At 34.6% G+C, this 24,246-nt stretch overlaps 1 protein-coding gene across 5 annotated transcripts in view; it reads right to left on the minus strand.

Moving 5' to 3' along the window:
• The window catches only part of CDH18 (cadherin 18), a 479,267-nt gene that overhangs the window by 43,307 nt on the left and 411,714 nt on the right, over nucleotides 1-24,246 (minus strand). For all 5 annotated transcript variants that reach the window (XM_056485314.1, XM_056485312.1, XM_056485313.1 and 2 more), the window contains 3 exons: nucleotides 19,099-19,266; nucleotides 7,986-8,173; nucleotides 3,838-4,091 (listed from right to left, as the gene is read on the minus strand). In XM_056485314.1, the coding sequence (XP_056341289.1) occupies nucleotides 3,838-4,091; nucleotides 7,986-8,173; nucleotides 19,099-19,266 (610 nt within the window). The remainder of the gene's footprint in view (nucleotides 1-3,837; nucleotides 4,092-7,985; nucleotides 8,174-19,098; nucleotides 19,267-24,246) is intronic.

The following is a 24,246-nucleotide window of genomic DNA, read 5'->3' on the forward strand; positions in this document are numbered from 1 at the left end:
GGGAAGTTACTCTGGGGGAACTGGTGCATGTCATGGAACTACTTTGACTATTATATCAGAGCTGTAGGCAGTGTCATGATTTTAAAACTACGTCTTAGCTCTTTTCCGAATCACTGCCTTGGAGGTGGCTTGGGGAGCAGCAGCAGCATTATGTTTCTGAAAACCATTCCACTGGCAGCAGACCAGAGGTAGCTGGGAAGCTCCAAGGATCATCTGGAATATGTGCTGTGGCTGGGAGGACTCCCCAGCCGAGGATCACACCTACAGGAAGATGGAAGGGTTTCAAGAGGTGCTGCCCTGCCTTGAGGCAGCACTAAGAGCTGCTCTCAACACACATAAGTGCCTTGCCAATTAAAAATTGTTTCCACCCCTATCTCCATGCATATCTTATGTGAATGATTTCAGGAGGAAAAAAAAACCATAATTTCTAAATAGATATAGAGAGATTTAAAATGAATAATGGCCTAAGAAAAAATTGTAATTAGAGCATTTAATAGTCATGCTTTCTTCTGTATTGTGTGGGAAGAGACCTTTCAAGACCCACTTGCACACAGATATTATTATAAGACGTGACTTAACCCTGACCTTTTCAAGCAACAAAAGATATAAGTATGGAAGGAGAATACTTGACACAAAGCAATGAAAGGGGATTAATTTCTCATAAATGTTCCAACGAAGCAGTAAAGTGAATGAATTACAAATATGGATCTTTTCTGTTGATTTAGAAAACAATTTTTTAGGTAAATTTTTAAGTGATTTTCAAACTACTCAAAAACCCTTTATATTTAAAATTAGTACAATGAAGCTTTAATACATTTATGCTTTCTGTTATATCTTGCTTTCCATATTTCAGTAGAATAATAACTCTATTTTAAATTAGAGTATTTTAAAAAGTTTCCCTGAAAATGGCTTTCTACTTTTGAAAGAAAAAAAAAAAATCAGTCAACTTAAAACAAGAAATCCTTTAGAACAGTCCAAATTGCCAATCACATAAATACTGAATAAAAACACCCCAAAGCTAATAGGCACATTTGTTATTATGGAGGTTGTTCTGCTGAGGTTTAAGGACTAAAACACTAGTAAAAGCACTGGCAAAAAGTCAGTGCCCTCTGAAGACTCAGGAACAAGGTGAAATCACTGCAACGAAATTACAGAGAGGAAATAAGGACAAAACCCACTTTGTCTCCCTCTACTGATAGCAATAGATGCTGCTATTTATTTTTGTGTTCAGCTCAAATAAGTTGAAAATATTTCAGCACTGTTAATTACCTTAACTACACTTCCAGCCATTATTCTGAATACAGGAGTGGTTCTTGCCATCAAAATAAACTGTTACTTAATTGGGCAGTGAACAAATCACAGCACTGTATCTCTTTTCACAGCTGAGCAGCAAAGTGATATGGTTTCAGCTGTGTGTGCCTAAATGCTTCATCAATCTCATATACAGCAGTGAGTGTCCTCATAAAGTGGAAAGGATGCACAAGTGGATTAGGAAAGACTGATAAGCAAATTGCTGCTCTGTATCTTGTCCTGTAACATCACAGTATTTGGAGTTGTAGCTGAGCCGTTTGGATAAGAAGTGCTGTTCTGTTACACCCCTGCTGCACAGTGATCAGAAGGGCAAGTCCTATCTGTACCTATCTTCCCTGGAGATTGTGACCTCTGCCTTCTAAGAAAGCTACACTGAATCTTCCTGGTTACATTTTTATAATCACTATTTTCACTTTCAATTAACTAGGAATTGTGGGGAAACAAAGAAGAGACGTGACCTCATTTCTTCTGACTGTCTTTCAGACTCACCGGGGTTTCTGACAAACAGCAGAGACATTTCCTGCAAAGCAGCACAAAAGGCCATAAGTGCACTGCATGGAGGCTTCTGAGAAGTACAGCCACCTCTGAGTGGCTCCTTTGCTCATCACCCCGAGTGGAGCTCGGGGCAGGACCCTGCCTCCAAGCCGAGCAGCAGCTCAGCCCATGCAGTCTGCCCCACTTCTCAGGTCACACCTCTTCCAACCCATAGCTTCCCAAGCTGCACCAGATCCTGAAACAAAACAAAACCCCTCTGTACTACATCAGCGTTTCTGTGTGATAAGAAAAGGGTATTGGAGCTGTCCATTCCCAGACCTGCATTTTCTTCAAGGAAAACTTGAAGTCACACCAACCCAGCCTGGTGTCTGTTTAGAGTCCCACACAGCAACATGTTAGTTAGGGCCTTAGAGAATCAGCATCTTCATAAAAAGCACACACTCTCAAAAATGACATTCACTGTCAGTTCCACTAAGATGGATAAAGCCTGACTAGAGGGTGGACCCAGTCACAATATAATGCCAAGGATATCTGATCTGTCACTGCCATGCCAAACCCCACCAACCTGCAACTGAGTGAGAACTGGCTCCCTTCAGATCTTCATGGTTTGGTATGCTATGTTGGAGAGACACAGAGATATGGAAGGAACAACTCAAAAATATATGTCAATTGAAAGGAAAACATGATAGACAAAAGTAAGAATTTTTTTTCCCTCAATTATATGAATAATATGGATACTTAACATTCTGTCCTCAATCACTGGTTACAAATTCAGGTTTGGGGAAAAAAAAAAGAGCAAATACAAAAAGCTCAATATTTGGAAATATTTTTCCTTCTGATCCCTCTATATCCAAATTACTGCCTGTTTCACTCAGAAAACCTATTTTTGGCCTTCCCAGCCTTTGTACAAACTGCTGCTGCTTCCCTTTTGCCAGAGTTATCTCATTCTAGACAAAACTGTTATGGGCAGCAGGTAGTTGAATGATGAACCAAGTCAAATCTGCCCTTGCCCTTCCTACTCCAAACTTCCACAACAGTAGTTGGTCTGGCTGTGTTAGCAGCTTCAGAATCATGGTATTAGAGCTTCAGGCATTGGGCAGCTATTTTTAGCAAAATTTTGTTATGCATGTCATGATTTAGGCACAAATACCATAATGGAAATTTTTCAAAGGCAATAACTTGCCACTAAGAAATTCCATATATTGATTCTCTGACACAGAAAATTTTGAATCTTAGCTATTATCACAAAAGAACCATAAAAGCCTGATGGTTTCATTGTTCTGAAAAGATTGTTTCATCTTACTAAGACTATTACACATACCCAGCAGATTTCAACTCAGTCAGGAGACTAAATATACCTAATTAGTTTAAGAAAAACTGCTTTCCAAGGATATAATCATACGATTTCTACAAAGGCTATACCATTATGTCATGGAAAGGAAAAGCATACAAATGTTTTTGTGGATATTTTCTGGAAACTTTTAAAATCTGCTACCATCTTTGACACACAAAGTTTATATACTGTTCCACAAAATTCATTATTATACATATTTGATTCTTTTGATACTCCACTGAAGCTGAAGCATATTACAAAATATTGGGTTCATCCTCAACCAAAGTTTTGCAAAAATGATCCTGCTTGTCTCTATAAGGAAGACGTATGTAAACTCATTGCTATCTGCATAAGAACCTGGGGCAACTGCAGTGCAGCAAGTGTGAAAAGGGCCAATGCAATTCTGACAGACAGGGGGAAAACAGTTCTATGATATTTAACACATTTACAGCAGGATACCACTGGAAAATCAGACCTTTGCTCAAATTACGGGAATTTTAGTGCAAACCAAATAAAGTTTGAAGGTTATGTTACTAAATCTAACCCATACAGACTGATCGTGACATTGCTCCAATCTATGCTTCCCTTTATATACTAAAATAAAGTCTTCATACATTCCAGATCTCATTAACCCTTAAGCTTGTGAAATTCAATGTCACAATTGACTAATTAATCCATGTAATTTGGATTTACTATACCTCACTAAACTGTTTGCAGCATCAGGATCGTGCGCCGTTACGGTGCCAACAGGAGTCCCAATCTTTGCATTTTCATAGACTTCCATGACATAGGAAGGCATAGTGAAGAGTGGGGGCTCATCCACATCACCAACGATGATCTTCAGCATAGTTACATCTTTGAACGGGCCCAAGTGCGAAAAGCGAAAATCCACATGAGTATTTGCTCCTTCTATGTTAAGTGTGTATGATTTCTTTTTTTCATAGTTGAGTGGCTGTTGGCAGAAAAAAAAAATAAATCTCAGAGCCATTCTGTTCTCCAGTTTAGCTTGCTAGAAACTCAACATTTTTTCTGCTTAACTTCAGCATATCTTCATGTTACAGGAAAGGGATGATATTCTTTGGTATTCTGGCAGCCACTGCCATACTTTGTGTGTACAAGGATATAAACAAAGCAGGATGGTTTCAATTTTTCTCTACAACAGAATATTGGAGAGAATACTAGTTTTGGAAATAACCCAGGGTTTAGAATGAGCCTCAGATTCTACTTTCATAATAATGTAGTGTCTGCATTTTGCCACCTTTTGGTTTTAATCACTAAATCCTAAATTCTGAAAAAGGTAGATACATTCAGGATGTATCCTGAATTAAAGTAACTCCATATCTTTAACAAAAAAGTTTCATAGCAAAGGGGACTCGCTGTTTATGAAAATAAAACATGATTGAGCATGTCTTTTATCCTCAACTGAATAGAAGCAACTTCTTTCAAGAAAACAGTCACTGTAAGGGACAAGAACTTTTTTGACCAGGTGGTCCTTCTAGGGAATGAGGGCTAGGCTACAGATATAATCTGTCTATTTCCAACAGTTTTAAAACACAGTAATATCATTAAAATAAGTTGCATATGCCTGGACTTTTTTTTTTTTTGAACCAGAATTTTTATTGCCATTATGGAATGGCAGAATTCCACTGATAACAGAATCATTCTGTGGACATAACAGTCTGTCCAACAAAAAACCTTCATCCAAGTTTAAATTGGTATTTCCTGTCACCCCAAGGAGTGGCAAAGTAGTATGTTAGGCAAGAAATATGAGAAACTCAATATATGCCTTGTCACTGTCAGTGTGTGTTTTGCAGATGAAATGTACAATAAATTTGACTGATAATGCATATGAAAAAATGTCAGGGCATATATAAACTCTATATATTTCTTTGATTTCTCCTCTGTGTGCTTAAGGATGACTAATTTATTCTTTGAACCCTAACAGTATAAGGCTTTTGTGACCCTCACATTCTCTGTTTCCCTTTCCTAAATGTAAAAATAAAAAGTTTTAAAGGCATGGAAATTTACCATAACTTTGCAAATCTATTACTATGCTAGGAAAAGAGCAAGTATGCTACTCATGTCAATTCATAAAGAAATATAGTTTTAATAAATTCTAACTTAGATGTTCATTAATTTTTTTTTTGTTATGAGCAGCAAAATGCTGAATAGTGATTTTCATTTCTCTGCAGCATGTAAACAGTTTTAAAATAGGACTGCATCTTGTATCTTTGATGTCTTTCTGGAAAACTCAGTTTACACTGACAGTGACTGAATTAACTTGTACAGGAAAATTAATTTCTCTCAAAAAACACACTAGGAATGACACAATGTCTTGTAGTAACACAAACTCTTGATTTTATCTAGTTCTTTGATCAGACAATAACACTATTAATTTTTAAGGGAATAATCTATTCAAATAATCAGAAAAAGCTGATATTTCAAATATAGCCAGAGTAGTTTTTTTGCTTTGATTTGTCTTTTTTTGCTTCCTATAACACCTCAATCATTAGCTGTAGATGCAAGGTGAGAGAGACTTGTCTTGTGTCTCTAGATATACATAATTTCTGTATTCAGTTAAAATTATCACAGCACTGAAGATCATTGTCTTCCCCAGAAAGAAAGCAAAACATTTACATTTTAGATGAGTTAAACAGAATTTTTGTTTATGTTTCTTATTTTCCCAATGAATAATGTCTTCCCATGACACTTACCAACATACCTTCAGTATGTATTCACTGGCTGTTATCATTTTAATGTCAAACTGAAAATGCCAAATGTAGCTCAAGTGACCAGTTACAGGGCTAACTGGAAAGTGCTGCTGTGCATTATACTGAGGTTTGAGTTTCTAATATGAGACTCCCAAAAGGAATTACTGTAACTCCCAAACAGAATTTTATGAGAAATAACTATCTTTTTATTCAACATTTCCAGTCTCATTATAGAAAATGGAAGAGACATGAGCTGTTAGACACTTTTTCTGGGAAGCCTGAATGATACTTGCTGACTTGAGGTCGGGAAGTATCTAGCATATTTTCCTGAAAATCATGACTAAGGGAGAGCATGATGGCCATTCTTTTTTTTAAAGGATATAGAGAGTAATAGGTTTTACTGGGCTATTTTGTCTGGGTTTCCTCCAATTTCTTACTCAAACAAGGAAGTGCACGAGGAAAAGTGGAAATGCTTCATCATAGTTTGCAACCAACACTTTGTCGAAGGATCTTTGAGATTGAAGAATGGTTCCACAGGTTTGTCAACAGGAAAGACAATGAAAGTACTGAGTGTTTGGGGTCAGCCCAGAATGACACTAGAAAAGATTCTAACATTCATAGCCTTTGCATACATGTTGAAAAGACTAAATGGAGGCACTGAAAAAATTTATTTTTCCATTAGAATCTCACATAAGGTAAGTTTTAATATTTGATGAGGATTTCATTACATATTTCATTACACAATATTATATATATTTTTGTCTTTTCTGATGTGCCTACTGTAGTTTCTTCTGGAGAAGTGCTAGAGAACAAATCATTCTATTCTACTGTTTTAGAAAGCACTGGTATCTGATACACAAAACCAAAACAATGCCATTCTTAGCTTAGATTATTTATTTTCTGTGGGTTATCAAAAATTCAGCCTGAAATTAAATTAAAAGAAACTACAGCAAACAAAATATAATATATTTATTAAACTGCATACAAGATCTGAGTAAAAAAAGAGAGGAAAAAAAACCAAAGAAAAGCAATATCACTTTTTAAATACCATACAAAGGGATAAGGTATCCGAGGAAATAATGGAAGTATTATACACAAATTTATGCAACTTTTAAGTGCCAAATTTCTGCTCAATTGGAGTATAACATTACCTAAGTAAAATGTACCTCTTCTTATCTTGATATAAAAATTATTTAAATTGTCGTCATGTGTATGTAAAAGAACAAGCAAGATATGCTTTTGTGATATTCTAAATCATAGTGAAAATTTTTGGAAGCCATTCTGCCAAAAACAGTAAGAAAGGCAATTTAGCAGATTTTTATGTGTCTTTCATTTTGTTGCAAATTCTTGCTTTCTGCTTCATGTTTTGAATATGCACAAATGTTGTAGCTAATGCACAATAGCCATGGTGAGAATACAATGCCCATTTTGAAGAAGAAATAACATATTATGGTTTTAATTACAACAAGGCCAACAGGAAATAAATTCAGTGGTATAAAACAGTTTACTTTTATGTGGTTGAAAAAGGTGATTATTACATAGCCTTTACCAAAGACACTGAGTTAAAGCCTTTTAAGATACAGAAAGAGATATTTTAAATACTTATGAATTATAAAAATAATATTTTATTGAGTTAGAAACTAATTTTAATAGCTAATTTTTAAACTTTCTAATATCTAAGATACATATATATAGATATATTTCCAGAAGCAAAATTTAATTTATTCTTTTCTTCCACATTTTCTCAGGATTTCATTTCTCCAACCATTAATCAAGATCAGAATACATATTAGCAATTTTGAATATATACTCAGTTTTAATTGTTAGGATCAATGGATATATATAATTGATATCTACAAGACCCGATAACAACAAGCACACATGAGAACTCTCAACTGACTGGGACAAATATAGGAACTATATACATACAACTGATAACTGTGTGATAGTTTGACCAGTAGCATTTTAAGAATAATGAATAATTTAAATACCATGTGGAAAGTAAATTAAAGAATAAGTCTATGAAAACTGAATTACACATTCATTGCCACAGATAAACTTTCTATGCCAATATTTAAGTACGTTAGGGACAAAAGTAGAATTTTCACCCAAATTTGTCATCTTCTATGGCTTACCTTCTTCAGAGAGAGAATTCCTTCCCTTGTTTCTTTGTCAGTAGATATGGAGAATACCCCAGAGCCATCACCATTTATAATTGTGTACTTCATGTCTGCATTTGAACCAGTGTCTGCATCATTTGCTTTGATTTTGCCAACTGCTGATCCAACTTGAGCTGATTCAGGGACATACAGCTGATAATGTTCTGAGGGGGGAAAAAACAACATAAGAGTTTGGACATTTCCTGGTCAAACTAAATTAGAGAACCATTATCTGCTTGATAGATGTCCGAGTCAATGGAAGAGTATTTACATATTTCTAAAGTGAGAAATAGAGCTATTAATTTATTTAGACCCCTGAAAGAAAAAAAAAAAAAACCCCAAATTTAATTTTGCTCGGGATGTCTTCATTCCCTACTCAAAATCCAAATTACCTAATGTAGGATTTTTGTTTTCACAGTTATTGCTGTACATCACACAATATAGAATTACTTCATACCAGTATTTTTACAAGTTTATATTCTCCATAACCAAAATAAATATATATATTGCCAATTTATAATTAAATGCCTATGCATTATATATTAAATTACCCTATGCACAAAAAATTTAACTGCCATCCACAGTGAATGAAATTTAACATAATGGGTAAAAGAAGTATTGCACATTTTTGTCTAGAAAAATGTTCCTTTACAACTATTACCTCCTTCCAGTGTTTTTGTAGCCTGTTAGGTTAATAATTAGTAAGTGAAATATTTTTTTAAGATAATTTTCTTAACTGTCTCTATGTTTTTGCATGAAATTTTCTAAAAGATAGAAAGTTTTCTGGTGGACGTGAAGCTGCCACAAGGAAATAAAATGGCAAAGAGACATAATGTCATCACATAAACCTCAATCTCTATCTGCAAATAGGCCAGAAAATCAGCTTAAAGAAGATTTCACCAGTAATGCTACCCTTATAATACAGCAGGGTGGTGAAATCTACCAGAACTGAAAAGAATAATTCACATCCAATAGAAGGTGTGCACAGGCCAACAACATCGTCATTTCCCATCTAAAAAGCCTCAAGCCTAACGCCTCCCTAACAGTCTGCAGAGTGTATATCACAGTCCAACCACTAACACAGGAAAAAAAGCTAAATAACCTCTGTCATTACATATCTTTTGAAACTCTACCACGTTCCTTTCATGCTCCTTGAAGGCATTCTTGGCAGAGTGCAATAGTGCAAAACTGAGTGGCAGGATGGTGGACCAGCAGATTTGAAAGTGGACATGTAAAAGTTAACAATTTGTTCTGATTTGCTGGGTTTAAGCCAGGTAGCATGACTGCTGAGGAACCCTTGGTAAGCATGTAGAAAAAGTAAGGCAAAATTTAAATTGGATTCAGAGATTAAACCTGAGGTGTGGCAGAAACCCACTACTGGTTGGATTGACTGAAGAAATTATCAACCTACAGAAGCTTCAGTTGAAAAGGGAATAGATACCATCACTAAAATATAGCTGCATTTACAGACATCTGCTAGAAAACATATTTCATTACAAATTTGTCTAATTCCTTGCACAACAATTCCTAAGCCTATTTTTTGTTTTGATTTTTTTTTCATACTAGCCCATAGTATTAGTAAACAACTAGTAATGTGTTAAGAATGGAATAGTGCACTAATCTTTGTTAGTCTAAAGGAAAAGAGAGGTTTCATAGGAAAACAAACAAAAAACACTATTATTAATTTTGGAAATCTTAAGGAAAATAAGTAATGTCCCACAGAGCAAGAGAAAAGTTACAACTTAACAAATAAAAAATAAAATACCAATACCTATGTAACAATTACTTAATTCAATTAAAACTCATAGTTAATACTTTGATGAAATTCTTTGATATGCATGTAAAAGCCACCTACACAAATTTTCAAATAAATGCCCCACAATGTTTTGTGCTTACAGATGATATCAACTGACATTTTTGTATTGCTGGTTGCTTTATTTCGTACATAAAATTATAGTAATGGGATGAGATTAATTTTGAAATTTACTTAGTGTTTAAAAAAATGCAAAATATGTTTTTTTGACACTTTTGCTCTTCCAAAAAGGAAAAGGTTAAGGCCATTAAGAATATGATATATAATTAAGCCACTTCAGGAACTGGACCTGTTATAACTCATATGATAGGGTGAACTAATTGGAGACTTTCAAATAGTTGAGCTTGGTCAAATATATCTATCTACATGACACTGTGCTCTGCTTTATAATCACATCCCACGTGTTAGCCATCTGTTTCAGAAAATTGTTCTACTGGTACCCGCTTCAGAAACTCTGAAATACTAAAACTTCAAGCAACAAAAAATATATTTGAAATGACTCATGAATTCTGTCAGTTTTTGTAGAACTGAAATGTTTAAAAAATTGATTGAATTAAAAGAAAGCTGATGAAAAAATAAAAACTTTTAGATTAGAAGGTCAGAAATGTCTCCCAAGAAGTATTTAACCATTGCTTCACAGAGAGAGCCTGACAATATCTCATACAGGCATGAGCCAAATAGATAAATACAAAAAATACTATCTAAAAAAACAAAGCACAAGAGAAAATAAAACTCAGCAACATGAAGGTTTAACTATATTACCAACATTTTTTGAGACTAGTGGTGAAACTGGAAATGTTAAACACTAAATCATGGTAAGCTTTACTGTTAGTAAGAGGAACTGATGAAAGGCTCAACTGAGCACTGGAACAGGCTGTCCAGAGAAGTGGTCACAGCACCAAGCTTGCCTGAGTCCAAGATGTGTTTGCACAATGCTCTCAGCGACATGACTCCTTGGGTGTTCTCCTTTGGGACTTAATTACTAAGATGAGTCCCTTTAAACTCAGCATAATCTTTGACTCTGATTCTATCAATGTTTCCTTGGGCACTGGATAGAGAAAGTTTAATAGGACACTGTGAAATACGGGTTGTGCATACTGTGAATTTACAGTTTTGCAAACTATTACTCTGTCAAAACCCTTATGTCAAAACGACTTATGGGGAAGATAGGAGCCCTGAGGATCGGGTATGATCACTCTATAGCAAAACTTTTCCACCAAGTATGACCATGTTGAACAGATTTTTCTAATGCTTCCAGCATTGCAGGCTTTTAGAAGCTCTTGTGAAGGAGAAATCCTTTGGGGATAGTCTAATTTTATCTAGAGGAGCTGGCCTCTTACAGATCAAGAATCTTGGCTGATTCAGTTCTCAGCTTTTATCACATTCACTCACATGCATTCCCTTTGCTCATGATATGAGGAAATTAATACTCTTTTCCAGGTAAGATATTCTATAAGATACCACTTTGGAGGACTTCATGCTAATTGAAACATTTTCCAAATTCAGATATAGGGTATTCATCTTTCAATAAACTTTAAGAATTATCTGTCATTATAGTACAGAAATAATTTATTTATCTTTATTTGTATACTATATACTTTCATTTCAATTAGCCTACAGGCAACCTCCAATCCTGTGTCTTACTCTCAGAAAAGTAATTTCTCTGTCTGAACCTCTCAAAAAAGAAGTGTAACAGTATTTACTGAAAATCAGTAAGCAAATTATTGTAATTATTGTATTTATCAATCTATTCTACTCTGTTGATATTTTCCACTTACTTTTACAGGTTACAATGTCTTCTTGAACAGCAGACTATATTACTATATTTAACAATGAGAGGGTGAAGAAACAATTCTGAACACCAACTTGGGAAAACATGTTTATTACACTGGAGGGCACGGCTGCTGCTCAAATGGACCTGGACATGCTGGAGAAATGTGCTAAAACAAACCTCATGACATTCAGTGATGACTCCAGGGGAGGAGTAATGCCATTCATCAGTACATACTGGGGCCAGCCAGTTGTAAAGCAGTTTTGCAGAAAGGGACCTAAAAATGCTCTTTCAAGGCTTTACTAGACAAGACTCTCAGTAACTTGATCTAACTGAACCAGCTTTAAGCTGGGCTTTGGGTAAGATTACTTTTTCAAGTCCCAAGTGAGCCTATGATCCTGTTGTTTAGGAAGGTATGCCTCATGTTTTACTGCCTTCCATCTCTGATAGAACTAAAGTGGAGCTTCAACTGTGGACTGTGTTCAATCTTCTTTGATGAGTCTCTTTGAGAAAGCTATTCTTCATTCACAGAGCTGCTTGTTTTCATTACATGTAATAGGTTATTCTGGATTTCTCTTTTGAGACTGCTCTCTTTTCAGAAGCCTGTTTGTCACAGTATGTCTTGGACATAAGTCACATATTCCTTTACTATGCTTTTTTTTAATAAATTAAATCCAATTTTAATCCATCATCATTATGAGTACAGAAACTTTTATGATTGCAGAAGTTCAGTCAATTTTATATCTACTAATTTTGATCTGAATATTCTTTTAGATGGCAACATCTCTCATAAAACTAAACTAAGAAAATTTTAAGGGGTAATCTTGTTCTCTGGCAAAAACCCCAATTTATTGCACTTTCTAAATGTATTTGAATTATAAGTGAAGTTGCTTCTTATTTTCAAATATGACAATCAAAAATCTTCAAAACTCAAACCCTTAAAACTTTTGCTCGCCTTGAAAGTGTGAAGAACATAGAAACCTTGGGTCAATTTAGAAAAAAAAAAAACCATCCCAAATGTTCCTCTTTAATGCAAGAGAGTCCTTTGGCTGAGAAAAGACTTGTACATCCCAATGTTCCTGCTTTTAACATCTCAGTGTAAAACATGAGTTATGATTGAGATTAAGAATGTAATCAGTGATGAGTTCATGTTCCAAGGCACTTTGCTTCAGAGATAATAACTAAAAGTTCTCAAAATCTTCCTGACCTCAGAATACTGAACTTCCCATCTTGGAGAACAAAAGCATTCTGACTTCTTGTACAAATTGAGATGTTTATGTTGCACACAGGTAAAAGGAGAAACATAAAGAAAACTGGTTTTCTCCTGGACTTTCAGATTCACTACTTTCCTGTAGGCATTGAATCCCCAAATACGTATTTTCTATGCAAATGGCATGGAAAAAAAAAAAAGATGTACACTCCATAATAATCACTAATGAGGAACCTAATTGTTGGGTGTGATCTGCAGCAGTCTGTAGAGGTTTTGCTCTGTTCAGCATATTTTATACCATTTAAAGGGGGACCATGGCTCCATCAGGCAGTTTGGGTAAAGCAGAGAGCAACAGCAACACTTGCAGAAGGGTTAAACTCCATTTGGTCTGTGTTTGTTTTGTTTTTATGCTTGTTTTTCCCTGGCACTAGCACAGCTAGGATTGTGATCACACTGGGGTTTAACTTCATAAAGGACATGAAAATCAAAGCTTTCCTCAAAATGGAGTGGTCCTGCTCCCAATTCTCCACTCTGAGAGAAAAACAAACAACATTCCCTCATTCCCAAACCCATTACAGTCTTATTCAGAAACCATAGAAAGACAAAAAAATAAACAAACAAAAACCTGCACTTTTGTTTTTCTGTCTAGAGTGTTTTGAAGTTGTTTTGATATGTATGATATATGTAATTCATAATGGATCTGGTACACAAAAATCCTTATGGACAATGCTCAATAAAATGGAATAAGACTCCATGGTTCTGTTACAAGTAAAGTTGATGCACCTAGGTAGCACTAAAACTCAGTATGTAGACCACACATCAATTATGACTTTGGCATAAATATATTTTCCCCCAACAAACTTCCTGTAATATTTGAATTCCATAAACAATGCTGTTACCAAATTTTATTGTCATAAATTTTCATTAAAGGAGAGTTTTACAATAAGATATTTAATACTCCTGAAAAGCATTATATTTATTTAATTAAATTTCAAAATAAAAACTGATTACTGGTATCACCTTATTTTGCTCAGGAAACAGAACATCATGAGATTTCCTACACGATCAAATATTGTTAAATAACTCACATCAGATTTCAGTGATATATGAGAGAATTTGGTAGATTTAGCTTCAAATATTGTGCAAATGTCATAAGACACCATTCTTCTCACAAAAAAAAAGGTCAGGGGCCTTGTGGTAATCCTCTGTAAAAGCAGAAAATCAGTACACTGAACACCAACTGTACTCACAAAGGAAGTGTCACTCACTAGGCATCCACTTTGAAACCTGAGCAATGACTTCCAAACCTGAGCACACAGTTTAAAACCTCAATCAATTCAACATAAATCTACCTTTAAGAACATGTGAGAAGAAAGATATTTTTCAGCACTACAATTATGTTATGCAACTATTACATCAAAATGTAATAGTCACACAGATGGGAAATGATGAGCATTAAATAAGGACAAGATATTAGTCTAATTATAATAAAAAAAAATCTTAATAAATAAGCAACCTTTGAAAGGAAAATAATTTCTGGACTGAAATGCTTCCTAATACTCCCTGGATACTGGATCATTGCTGGACTCATCAACATGTAGAATCATAGACTCATAGAATGGCTTGGGTTGGAAGATACCTTAAAGACAATCTAGTTTTAATTTCTCTACCATGGACAGGGACACCTTTCACTACACCAGGGTGCTCAGAGCCCCATCCAACCTGGTCTTGAACACTTTAAGGGATGGGACATCCAAAGCTTCTCTCAGCAACCTGTGCCAGTGCCTCCTGATACCTAAACTTACTTCTGCTAAAAAATGACCTCCCTTCTGATATCATTACCTGCCCATATAAAAAGTTGCTCTCCATCTTTTTTCAAAGTCCTTTTTACATACTGAAAGGCTGCAATGAGGTCTCTCTAGAAGCTTCTCTTTTCCAGATTGACAACCCGAGCTGTTTCAGACTGTCCTCACCAGTGAGGTGTTCCAGACCTCTGATCACCTTCATGGCCCTCCTCTGGACACACTCTAGCAGGTCCACATCTTTCTTGTACTGAGGACTCCAGACCTGGACACAGCACTCCAAATGGAACCTCACAAGGGCAGAGTGGAAGGGGACAATCACCTCCCTTGACCTGATGGGTGCAACTCTTTTGACACAGCCCAGAATGCAGCTGGCTTTCTGGGCTGCAAGTGCACATTGGCTGTTCATGTCCGACTTTTCACCCTCCAGAATCTCCAAGTCTTTCTCCTCAGCTTTCCCTGACTTCTTCTAGTCTGTTTTCATGCCTAGGATTGCCCTGACCCAGGTGCAGACCTTGCATTTGGACTTCTTGAGCTATATTAGGTTCTTATGGTCCCACTTCTCATGCCCATAAACGGCACAATGAACAGGATCTACATTATACAAAATATGCAAAAAAATCTAATTTAAAAAGGTACAGTTGATCAGATGTCAGCAATCTTAAGAGAAACCAGGTATCACGTCCTTATCTTGTTTTATTTAAAATCTGAGTTTCCTGAGGACACAAAACTTTTGCATTCCTTTTAACTCAATAGTCTCCAGTAATTTTTAACCCTTGTCCAATATCAGACAAATCTAACAGGAGGACAGAGATCTAAAACACAATATGATTTTAAGCAGAAAGATCTCCTGAAAAAGCAATCAGACAAAATTTTGCTTTCCTAATCACCTTTGGCAGGAGCCAAATGGTAAAAGAGAATGCAGACAGCTCTGGACTAGGGCTATCCCCAGCTAGGACACGACAGGCTGCAGCACATGGCAGTGGGGAGTGAGAGGGTGCTGACAGATCATGACAGGAAATCATGAGAATTCCATGTACTACATGGAATGGGGGATTCAGAAAGAACCACACTGGAGTATGAATTTCAAAAGAAAATGAGTAGCAGATACTTTTACACTTAGTTAGTGAATGAGTTATATTAACAGACCAAATAGTGAATACCTTACTAGTACTTAACAGAGTTAATGTCTCTCTGGGATGTGAGTTTACATTTTCAGAACTAACAGGAGCATCTTCATATTACATTCCTATTTAAACATGGCTGTGTACTTTTCATAGAATGATATTGTAAAAACAGAGGGCAAATTAATTATGTATATACATAATTTCACGTTCTGTTTACTATGAAACTATCAAGCCTCAAAAATCAAGCTTCATAAAAATGTTTGAAGTCATGAGCTGTATTTAAAATCTGCTTTATCCTAAGGAACTGAGCTAGACATGTCAAAAATCAAAATCCATTAACTGGAATCTAGACACATCAACTACTATCTTCTACACACTGGCCAGAATGTAACAATTAGCACTTGATATGCAAAGTATGTCAAAAGAAGCCTTTTCCTAGTGTGATGATCTTGATATTATCAGAATCTCTTCATACTAAACAAAGCAAAACACAGAGAATTTATTAATCTTAAGCAATACCAGAGAGAATTAATGAAAGAAAAGTATACAGAATATTCTGATGTAACTCAAGGCTGATAAAAGTGACATTAGAAGACTAATGTCTTCTACCAAATTATGAAATAAATTTATGTCTATGAAATTAGGACCCTTAGCCATCAACCACATGGATCTATCAGTGGCAAATCTAAGAACTAAGAGATGCAAAAATCTTGCCACGTAGATCACTGTCTGTCAGCATACATTGAATAGATAGTTCATTTATTACTTGTCTCTCAAAAGAAAGGAAGTTTATGATGAAAAAGATAAAGAAGTCAGTATTACAAAAGATGCACAAAAAGTAATTGATAATAAAAAAATATGTGAGGTTTCAAGCTATTCTTCTGCTGAATTCACAACCCCTTTCCTACTTTTGAGACATACTACTGTTTTGAAATCAAAATTTTTGAGCTGTGTTTCCTCTACCAGAAACTAGACTGATAAAATTATGCAATCCTGTTTCATATTATTCCTCCTGGAATGTTTTTAATGTATTTTGGAAAACTGTTGCTCTTCTGTTAGGACTTCCTTTGAAAGAAAGCTCTATTTAGAATGAATTCAGAGAAAAACACAATAAACACTTTCAAGCAGATAAATTTACTTTATTTCTAAGTTTTAAGTAGGGGTTTAAAATATTTCTTTAAGGGGAAAAATCCTGCATTTTTCATGACTAATGAACACTGATCTACTCAAGCCAGAAAACTGCCTTCTTTTAAATATACGCAACAGAATATATTTATAAATAAACCAAATAATAACAGCATCAATCAGATGTACTTCCTAGCACATTCTCAAGTAAGATACTCATACAGTTAGATTCAAAACTCACAAGTATGGTAACGGAGAAAAGGAAACTAACCAAAAGAATGTGGTTTAGCTGAGGCTCAGCCTGTCCCAAGGGTTATACACTCGATATAGGCAGTTTTGGTTAGCACTTCCCTTGAATTCAATTCTGAATGTGACAAGCCTCAGCAAGTCTCATTTAGCATTCCGTCTAATAAGGAAATTGAAGAGAAATTTAACTGAAAATCATGGCACACAAAGGAAACAGAGGAAAAATAAACAAGTTACTAATTTTAGTGTAAGACTTGTGTATATAGTTCATGATGGCAAAACGGCCTTTTCTAGATCAGCTGCATTTTCATTCTTTACTACTAACATGTAGCTACTGCTCTTTTGCAAAGAGCCTAAAATATAGTTCTTGAAAAAGAGTAAAGAAATAATGTCACTCATAACTGTGTATAGGAATCTTCTGTAAGGAAAGAAAGCAAATGTTTGTATTCTACAAGACCTGTGCTAGAAACAATATTTTATGTTAAAAAGATTAAATATTAAAATACAATTTTATTCTGCCTTAATAAGTTTTCATTGAATGTGAAATATTTTGTCATTTTCAATGATATTAGAATCCTTTAAAACATATAAATTATAACATGAATATCTTTTATTTCTTTGATTTCTGAGAAAACATTAATACAGATAAATACATATACTAGTGTATATTTCTGCCTGCCAATCAGTTTTCCGTGTAAACCCTTCCATTCAAAATAAAAGAGGGCAGGTTTTGAAACCCAGTAGGTAAGGATTCATTCCTGCATCCATTGATTTGCAGGAAGCTTAGGACAGTCTTTCTTTTTAATTTAGCTCTTGTTCAAAGATAAGCCTTACCTTTTGCCTTTCCAATAGTTAGGAAGTATTAAATAGAATAATGGATGCAATTAAGAATTTGCGGAACATAAAATTGAATACATTTTATTTAAGACTGTGTTTCAAAAGTTTTATGTTTTCAAGTCTTTGTGAGGCACACAGAAGTTACTAATTTCTACAACACCTAAATAAGCCAAACTTACTGTTTGGCCAGATTTTATACCATGTGTATTTGACAGGGAGCTTTGTTTTTCCTTGGAACCTTGTGATGTCTACAATGGTTTCTAAAACTTTTAATTCAAACAGCTTAATGCATTTCCTGGTGGATGTACCTAGAGGTACCAGACCATTATATTTTACAACAATGTCTGAGATCAGATTACAATATTCTTGTTGGTCTTGAGCCAATATGCAAGGAAAATGCATTTAAGTTCCAGAAGATTTTTAAATAAATTGTCAACTGAATTCAGAATTCCTACAAGATCCCAGCTACTGTGTCAGATCAATGTGTACCCAATGAGCTGTATAGAAATTAACTTCTTATTAGTGGTCACATTAAGATATTCTATTCTGGAGTTTACTCTTCATATATTCATGTGATAACATTGTTTGAAATCAACACCAACAATTCATTTAACTATGATAAAGTCAGGCCCCACCGCTGGTCAATAACAGTGAGAAACATCTTAGATTTTGACCATCTGAATTGTAATAATTGATCTTAAAAGTTTAGTTTGGTACAAAAAAATCAGAAGAAAAAAAATTTGATAGATGCATACAGAAGCAGCCAAAGGTGTGTTGGGTTAAATATTTTAATTAATTGCCTTATTGCTGTTGTCTACCATAAGAACACCATAGTTCCCTCATGGAACACAGTTATTGAAATATGCACTTAACAAGGGCTGCAGAAAAACCCCCATATGAGAACACTATAACTTTGTAATCCATCTCAATATTATGCAGTGGTTAGACTGAAATACATTTTTACTGGTTTCAGTGTTTTAGCTGTGCCATCTCTGTGCTTTATCTGGAAATACTGGAAAATTAAACAAATATTGGTGAATCCGAATGCTTCCAAGCTGCCTTTTCCCCACTAATTTGACTACTAACTGCATTTTGCTAATAGCTTCTTACTCCACTGAAAATCAAAGTGATTTCCAAACATGCCGAAATTGTACATACTCTGAGGAAACCTGGGTGGATTGTCGTTGACATCTGTAAGTGTGATATTTACAGTTGTTGACCCTGACAGCCCTCCGACCTGCCCAGCCATATCTTTGGCTTGAATGACAACGGAATAATGCTCTCTGGCTTCCCTGTCCATGTTGTGCAAGGCAGTCCTGATGACTCCTGTGAGGGAAACAAAAGAAAAAAAACAAACAAAATATCAGAATTAGCTTGTTCAAGCAAGAGCAAAGGCTGGGCATAACCTTCCTTTAAAGAAAAGGTGGACCTAAGTTGTTTTCAGTTGTTTGTGTCATTTATATACATATATAAAACAAAACTTCACATGCTCTTAGACAAGAAACCTGCTGGATAATATGAAGAAATTGAGACAACATTCATTAAATAAATTATTATATTATTAAATAATTAATCTTATAACATTCCTGACCCAAAGTTACATTGCCAAAATAACAGTGTTTTCTCATACAAGTCTTTAAATAGCTACTTAATAGAAAAAGTAATGAAATGAAACTCTTACCCCAAGGAATAAGACACAAGGTGTTTTCAAACAAAAGGTAATTTCTTAATTAATATATCACATATTTATTAAAACTACCCCTAAGCTAGATTTTCCTATTTGACAAATCTCAAAAAAATATTTTTGTTTTTGTACATGCCAATCAACATAGATTTTTGTTTAGGCTTGACTTAATTAATAATTGTAAAGTAAAATATAAGATTTTTATTGTTATTATGACAGTGGAGAGAGAAAAGCAAAATGGAATGATCCTAAAATTCTATTTTTAATCCACGATCATTGAAATATTTTTTCACATTAAGTTACCTTTACATGTAGAAGCAAAGATTAAAATAAAACTAGGGACAGACAACTCTGTGGGCACAGCTTCAATTAAGAGACATTTCTCACCCATGATAATAGCCATAAATTAGACCCTGCTAATTTCTTTGATCACAGACTGACAGAAAAATCGTGGAATTCACTAAAGAGAAGTGTCAATTGCATGACAGGGAACCAGTACATGCTGTGGACCGACTAGCTGGGAAGGAGCTTTCAGAAAAGAATCTGGTGTGGTCCTCAAGTCAAACATGAGCCAGTGATGTGTCCTTGCAGCAAACAAGGCCAGCATCTTCCCAGGCTGCATCATTAAATGCACTGCCAGCAGGCTGAGGGAAGGGATCCTTCCCCTGGACTCATCAAATCTGGAATTCCGGGTCCAGTGAGTTCTGGGACTGGAGTGAGTTCCATAGAAATAAATAAAGAAATATGTAAAATGCCCAATTTATTAACATTACATTTTTAAAGAGCTAAAATTTTAGCTTAACTTCTATTAGACTCTGAAAGTGAGCTCTTGCTATAACCAGTAAGTAAATATACCATAGCATCATCAGATGGTGCTTCAGGATAAATTTTAATCATATAATAATTACCAATGCAAAGAGTCTTAAGAAGTAGAGCCTTCAGGAGAAGTTTATGCACAGCATAATTCTCAAGTTTTTTGGTTCCCACAGTTTCAGGTGATGTAACAAATATTTTCCAGAGTATTATCTTTCTTGTATTTTAAAATTACTTTCTTTCCATTTCTTCAATAAAACCATTTAGCCATTGCTACATGCAAAATGGAAAATTTCATGTAGCTTATACCATTGTTTCCATTCTCTTCTGAAAGGGGAGATCTATGCAAAACGAATATTTGTTAAGCATCCATGAAGGTTTAAAATTATTTTAACACTGTTTTGCACTGTAAGTTAGCTTCCATCAGAAGTGTAGATTTGGAAAAAACTGGCTGGAAATAGTATACTAGTCTGGTTTAGTTCATCTGTGCTTTTTTCCTTAAAATGATACCGTTTGAAAGAGAAAAGTTTTTTTCAGAAATTGCAACATGACATATCAAAAATAACCACAACCTATACACATTCTAAATTTAGAAAAGGAAATTTACAGAGCCATTTAGATAAAAGAAACTGAAATTTAAATATGCATTTTCATCAAAATAAATATGATTCACAACAACTGGTGCTGCTGTTCTGAAAAATCATTTTACTGATAAATAGGAATATGGGAATATACTAGAACTGAGAATGTCTTGCTTTGACTTTTCAAATTAATTGTTTTAGTTTTTTTACATTGAAAATAAATGTATCATGCTTATGCATATGCATGTATCCCAAGTATGGGATTTTTTAAAAGAACTTTCCATTTCAACTCGTAACAGACCAAATGTAACATGGTAGAATGTCTTCTACACAATCCCTCTTAGTATTAGCCACTTGAATTTTTAAATTATTTTTATAAACAGAATTTCCCCTGATTTATGCTCATTTCCCTTTGTTTGTTTCAAGAGGTGTGATGCTGAATCAAGGCTTGGAGGTAGTTAATAAGGACTTGTGGATGACTAATCATGACTAATAGTTTCATCTCTCTCACTTGCAGCAGATTCCTCTCCTCTGAAAACTGAGACAATGAAATTGGGCAGGTTCTTAATTTCAAAGCCTTGTATACAAAGTTTAGATTAGAAAACTAGTTTTAAAGTTTTGATGGGCTGAAGGCTGAAGAACTATCAAATGGCAAGAGATTTAGTTCCTTCTTTTTCCTGTGTTCATACACATCCATACATTCTGGAATCATATCACCACTCTGAGGTATGTAACTGCTGAGAGGACCCTAATGCTCTGTCCTTGTCACTAGCAGCACCACCAGCAGTGCAGCACTAAAATCATTCATAATCTCAAGTTTCGCTTTTGATCCCAAAATTTGTAAGGAGAACCTAGTTACCTTTTTTCACTAAGATATTATTAAATGCTCCAGCAACTTCCCTTAAAGTAGAAATTGCCCCTGAGGATCTTCTGTATGTTTGACAAGGGTTGCTATACATCCCACAAGAAGACAGGAAGTTAATCATAAGGAAGATATTTCCCTGACTAAAACATTTACCAAAAAACCTTAAAAAGAAAGCTGTCACAGGTTTTTTAAATTTAAACACAGCCCTAATTTTGCCTCATGGTTTTTAGGTTTCACTGTGACCCTGTTAACCAAGTACTTTTCAGCTATGCCTTCAGTATTTCTCCATATTTGGAAGGATAGGAAAACAAGAAAATTAAAGAAAAAAAAGATGTTGACGTCATTACAGGTACACCCCATACTGTTTCTGGTATTAAGGAAAGAATTTTTATAAAAGTTTGACTGCTATGTAAAAAATCAAACACAACATATGGAAGGGTAAATCTATTGGACTAGAGCTGAGAAGAACACACAGCTTTGGATCTCTGCCCTGTCATACCTACTTCCATCTTAAAATTATAAGAGATTTTTTTTTTCCCATATGGAAGGCTCTCCCAAAAAACATATTTACTTCTAACTCCTTTTCTAAGTTTACTCACCTCTAAAGCACACCAAGTTTGCTAGGCTTTTTAAATTTCAATTTTTTTGGTTTGTGTGCTTCAACAGTTTCAACAGTTTTGAAAAGAACATTTTCCAATTTGAATTTATCGTTCTTGACCATGTACAATGAGAAACCTACTTTCTTTCCAATTAAGATTTTAATACCACCTTTTAAAATTGGGATATTTTTATTTTTCATATGGAATACATTACATTGGTGATTGATCTTTGATTGACTAGTAGACCCCACGGCATTTTCTTCGGTGACGTTTCCAAATTAATGAGACCAGAATTACTGTAGAACCATAGAATTTCTTCCTGTGAATAGCATCAATAAGGATCAAGTTCTAGCCCCTGCTACTCACAGGACTAAATAAAACGAAAAAATATATCTTATAAGCAATTTTAGTCTATAAAGTTATTAAACTTGGTTATTCTTTTCTTGTTCTTGCCCATAACCACATAAGCTTATTTCTCTGTACTGACATTTCTTCACAACCTTTTGCAATCAAGGTATTTCTTCATGATGGTCCAGCATTTATCCTCAAAGTATCAGATAAAACTGAGAAAAAAGAACACTGAGATAAAAGATTGATATATCTACTATTGTGGATATCTCCTTTTCTTTCCTTTTCCCCAACACCTCTGGATTTGAGAAAGCCCTGAAAATAACTTAATTTTTGGCAAGTTTTACTTCCCTCTCAGGTGCTCTAAATTAATTTCTGTCACTGAATAGCAGTCAATACCTTTTTTTCTCCCAAATTTTCTTAAAGATACTTCTGTGCTCTGCAGCATCTGACAATGTTTTATGTTGTCCTTTTTAGCATTCTGTGAAGAGCTATTTAACTTACATAAAAGAAAAGCTGCAACAGAAGGACCTACTGAGACTACTGTAATCGAGACTGAAAAAATCAAGACTTTTTAATTCTAGTGCAGACAAATACTAAGAAAATATCTGCCACAGCAAGGTGCATAGCTATGCATTTACTGAAGTATTTTACTATGTACTTACTATTAGTCTGTTACTTTTGAATTTATCTTATTACTTACACAAAATAAGAACTCATTTAGATCAGTAACCACTGCAGAATTTTAGTCATCTTTATTTTACAGCCTACTCTTGCATGATGTCTGATCTGCTCCAGATAAAGCAGGGTCTTTTTTAATATTTTGAGCTCACAGTTTTTCTGTCTACTGGGGAAAACAAAAGGAAAACAATCACAATACTCTACTTCAATGGCAAAATATTTTGTCATTGGGAAGTATTTTTTTGACTGGAAAATTCCCATTCTGTTATTGGAACATGAGCGTGGTCACTAGAGATTTGCTGAAGGGCCAGTAGCTTACATTTGATCCCTCATATTTTAGTTTCATATATATCTGTCTTGCCATGATCATAGACAATTATGATCCAAATGCAATTTAAAATATCTATTTAATAGCTATCTAAATGTGGGTGTTTACAAGTTACTGAGGGATTTGAAGTGTTGTGGATGGTAATTTCATTAATATTCTTTCTTTTGCAAAAAACCCACTATTTTTATCACTGCTTTTTCTAGGGTATAAATTTAGCCTATTTTATTGCAACTTAATATTCTGAACATATTGTATATATTAAAACACATTTCAAATTCTAATATTATTCTACCTTGAAAAAGAAATACAATTATTTCATTTTAAGACAAATACTAAAAAAGTCAGCAAATACTTTTTTTCCTTAAAAATTTAAAACAAAATTTAGAACTCAATAGATGTTGACTTGA

Source organism: Oenanthe melanoleuca, chromosome 2, assembly GCF_029582105.1.
Source record: "Oenanthe melanoleuca isolate GR-GAL-2019-014 chromosome 2, OMel1.0, whole genome shotgun sequence".
Taxonomy (NCBI): domain Eukaryota; kingdom Metazoa; phylum Chordata; class Aves; order Passeriformes; family Muscicapidae; genus Oenanthe; species Oenanthe melanoleuca.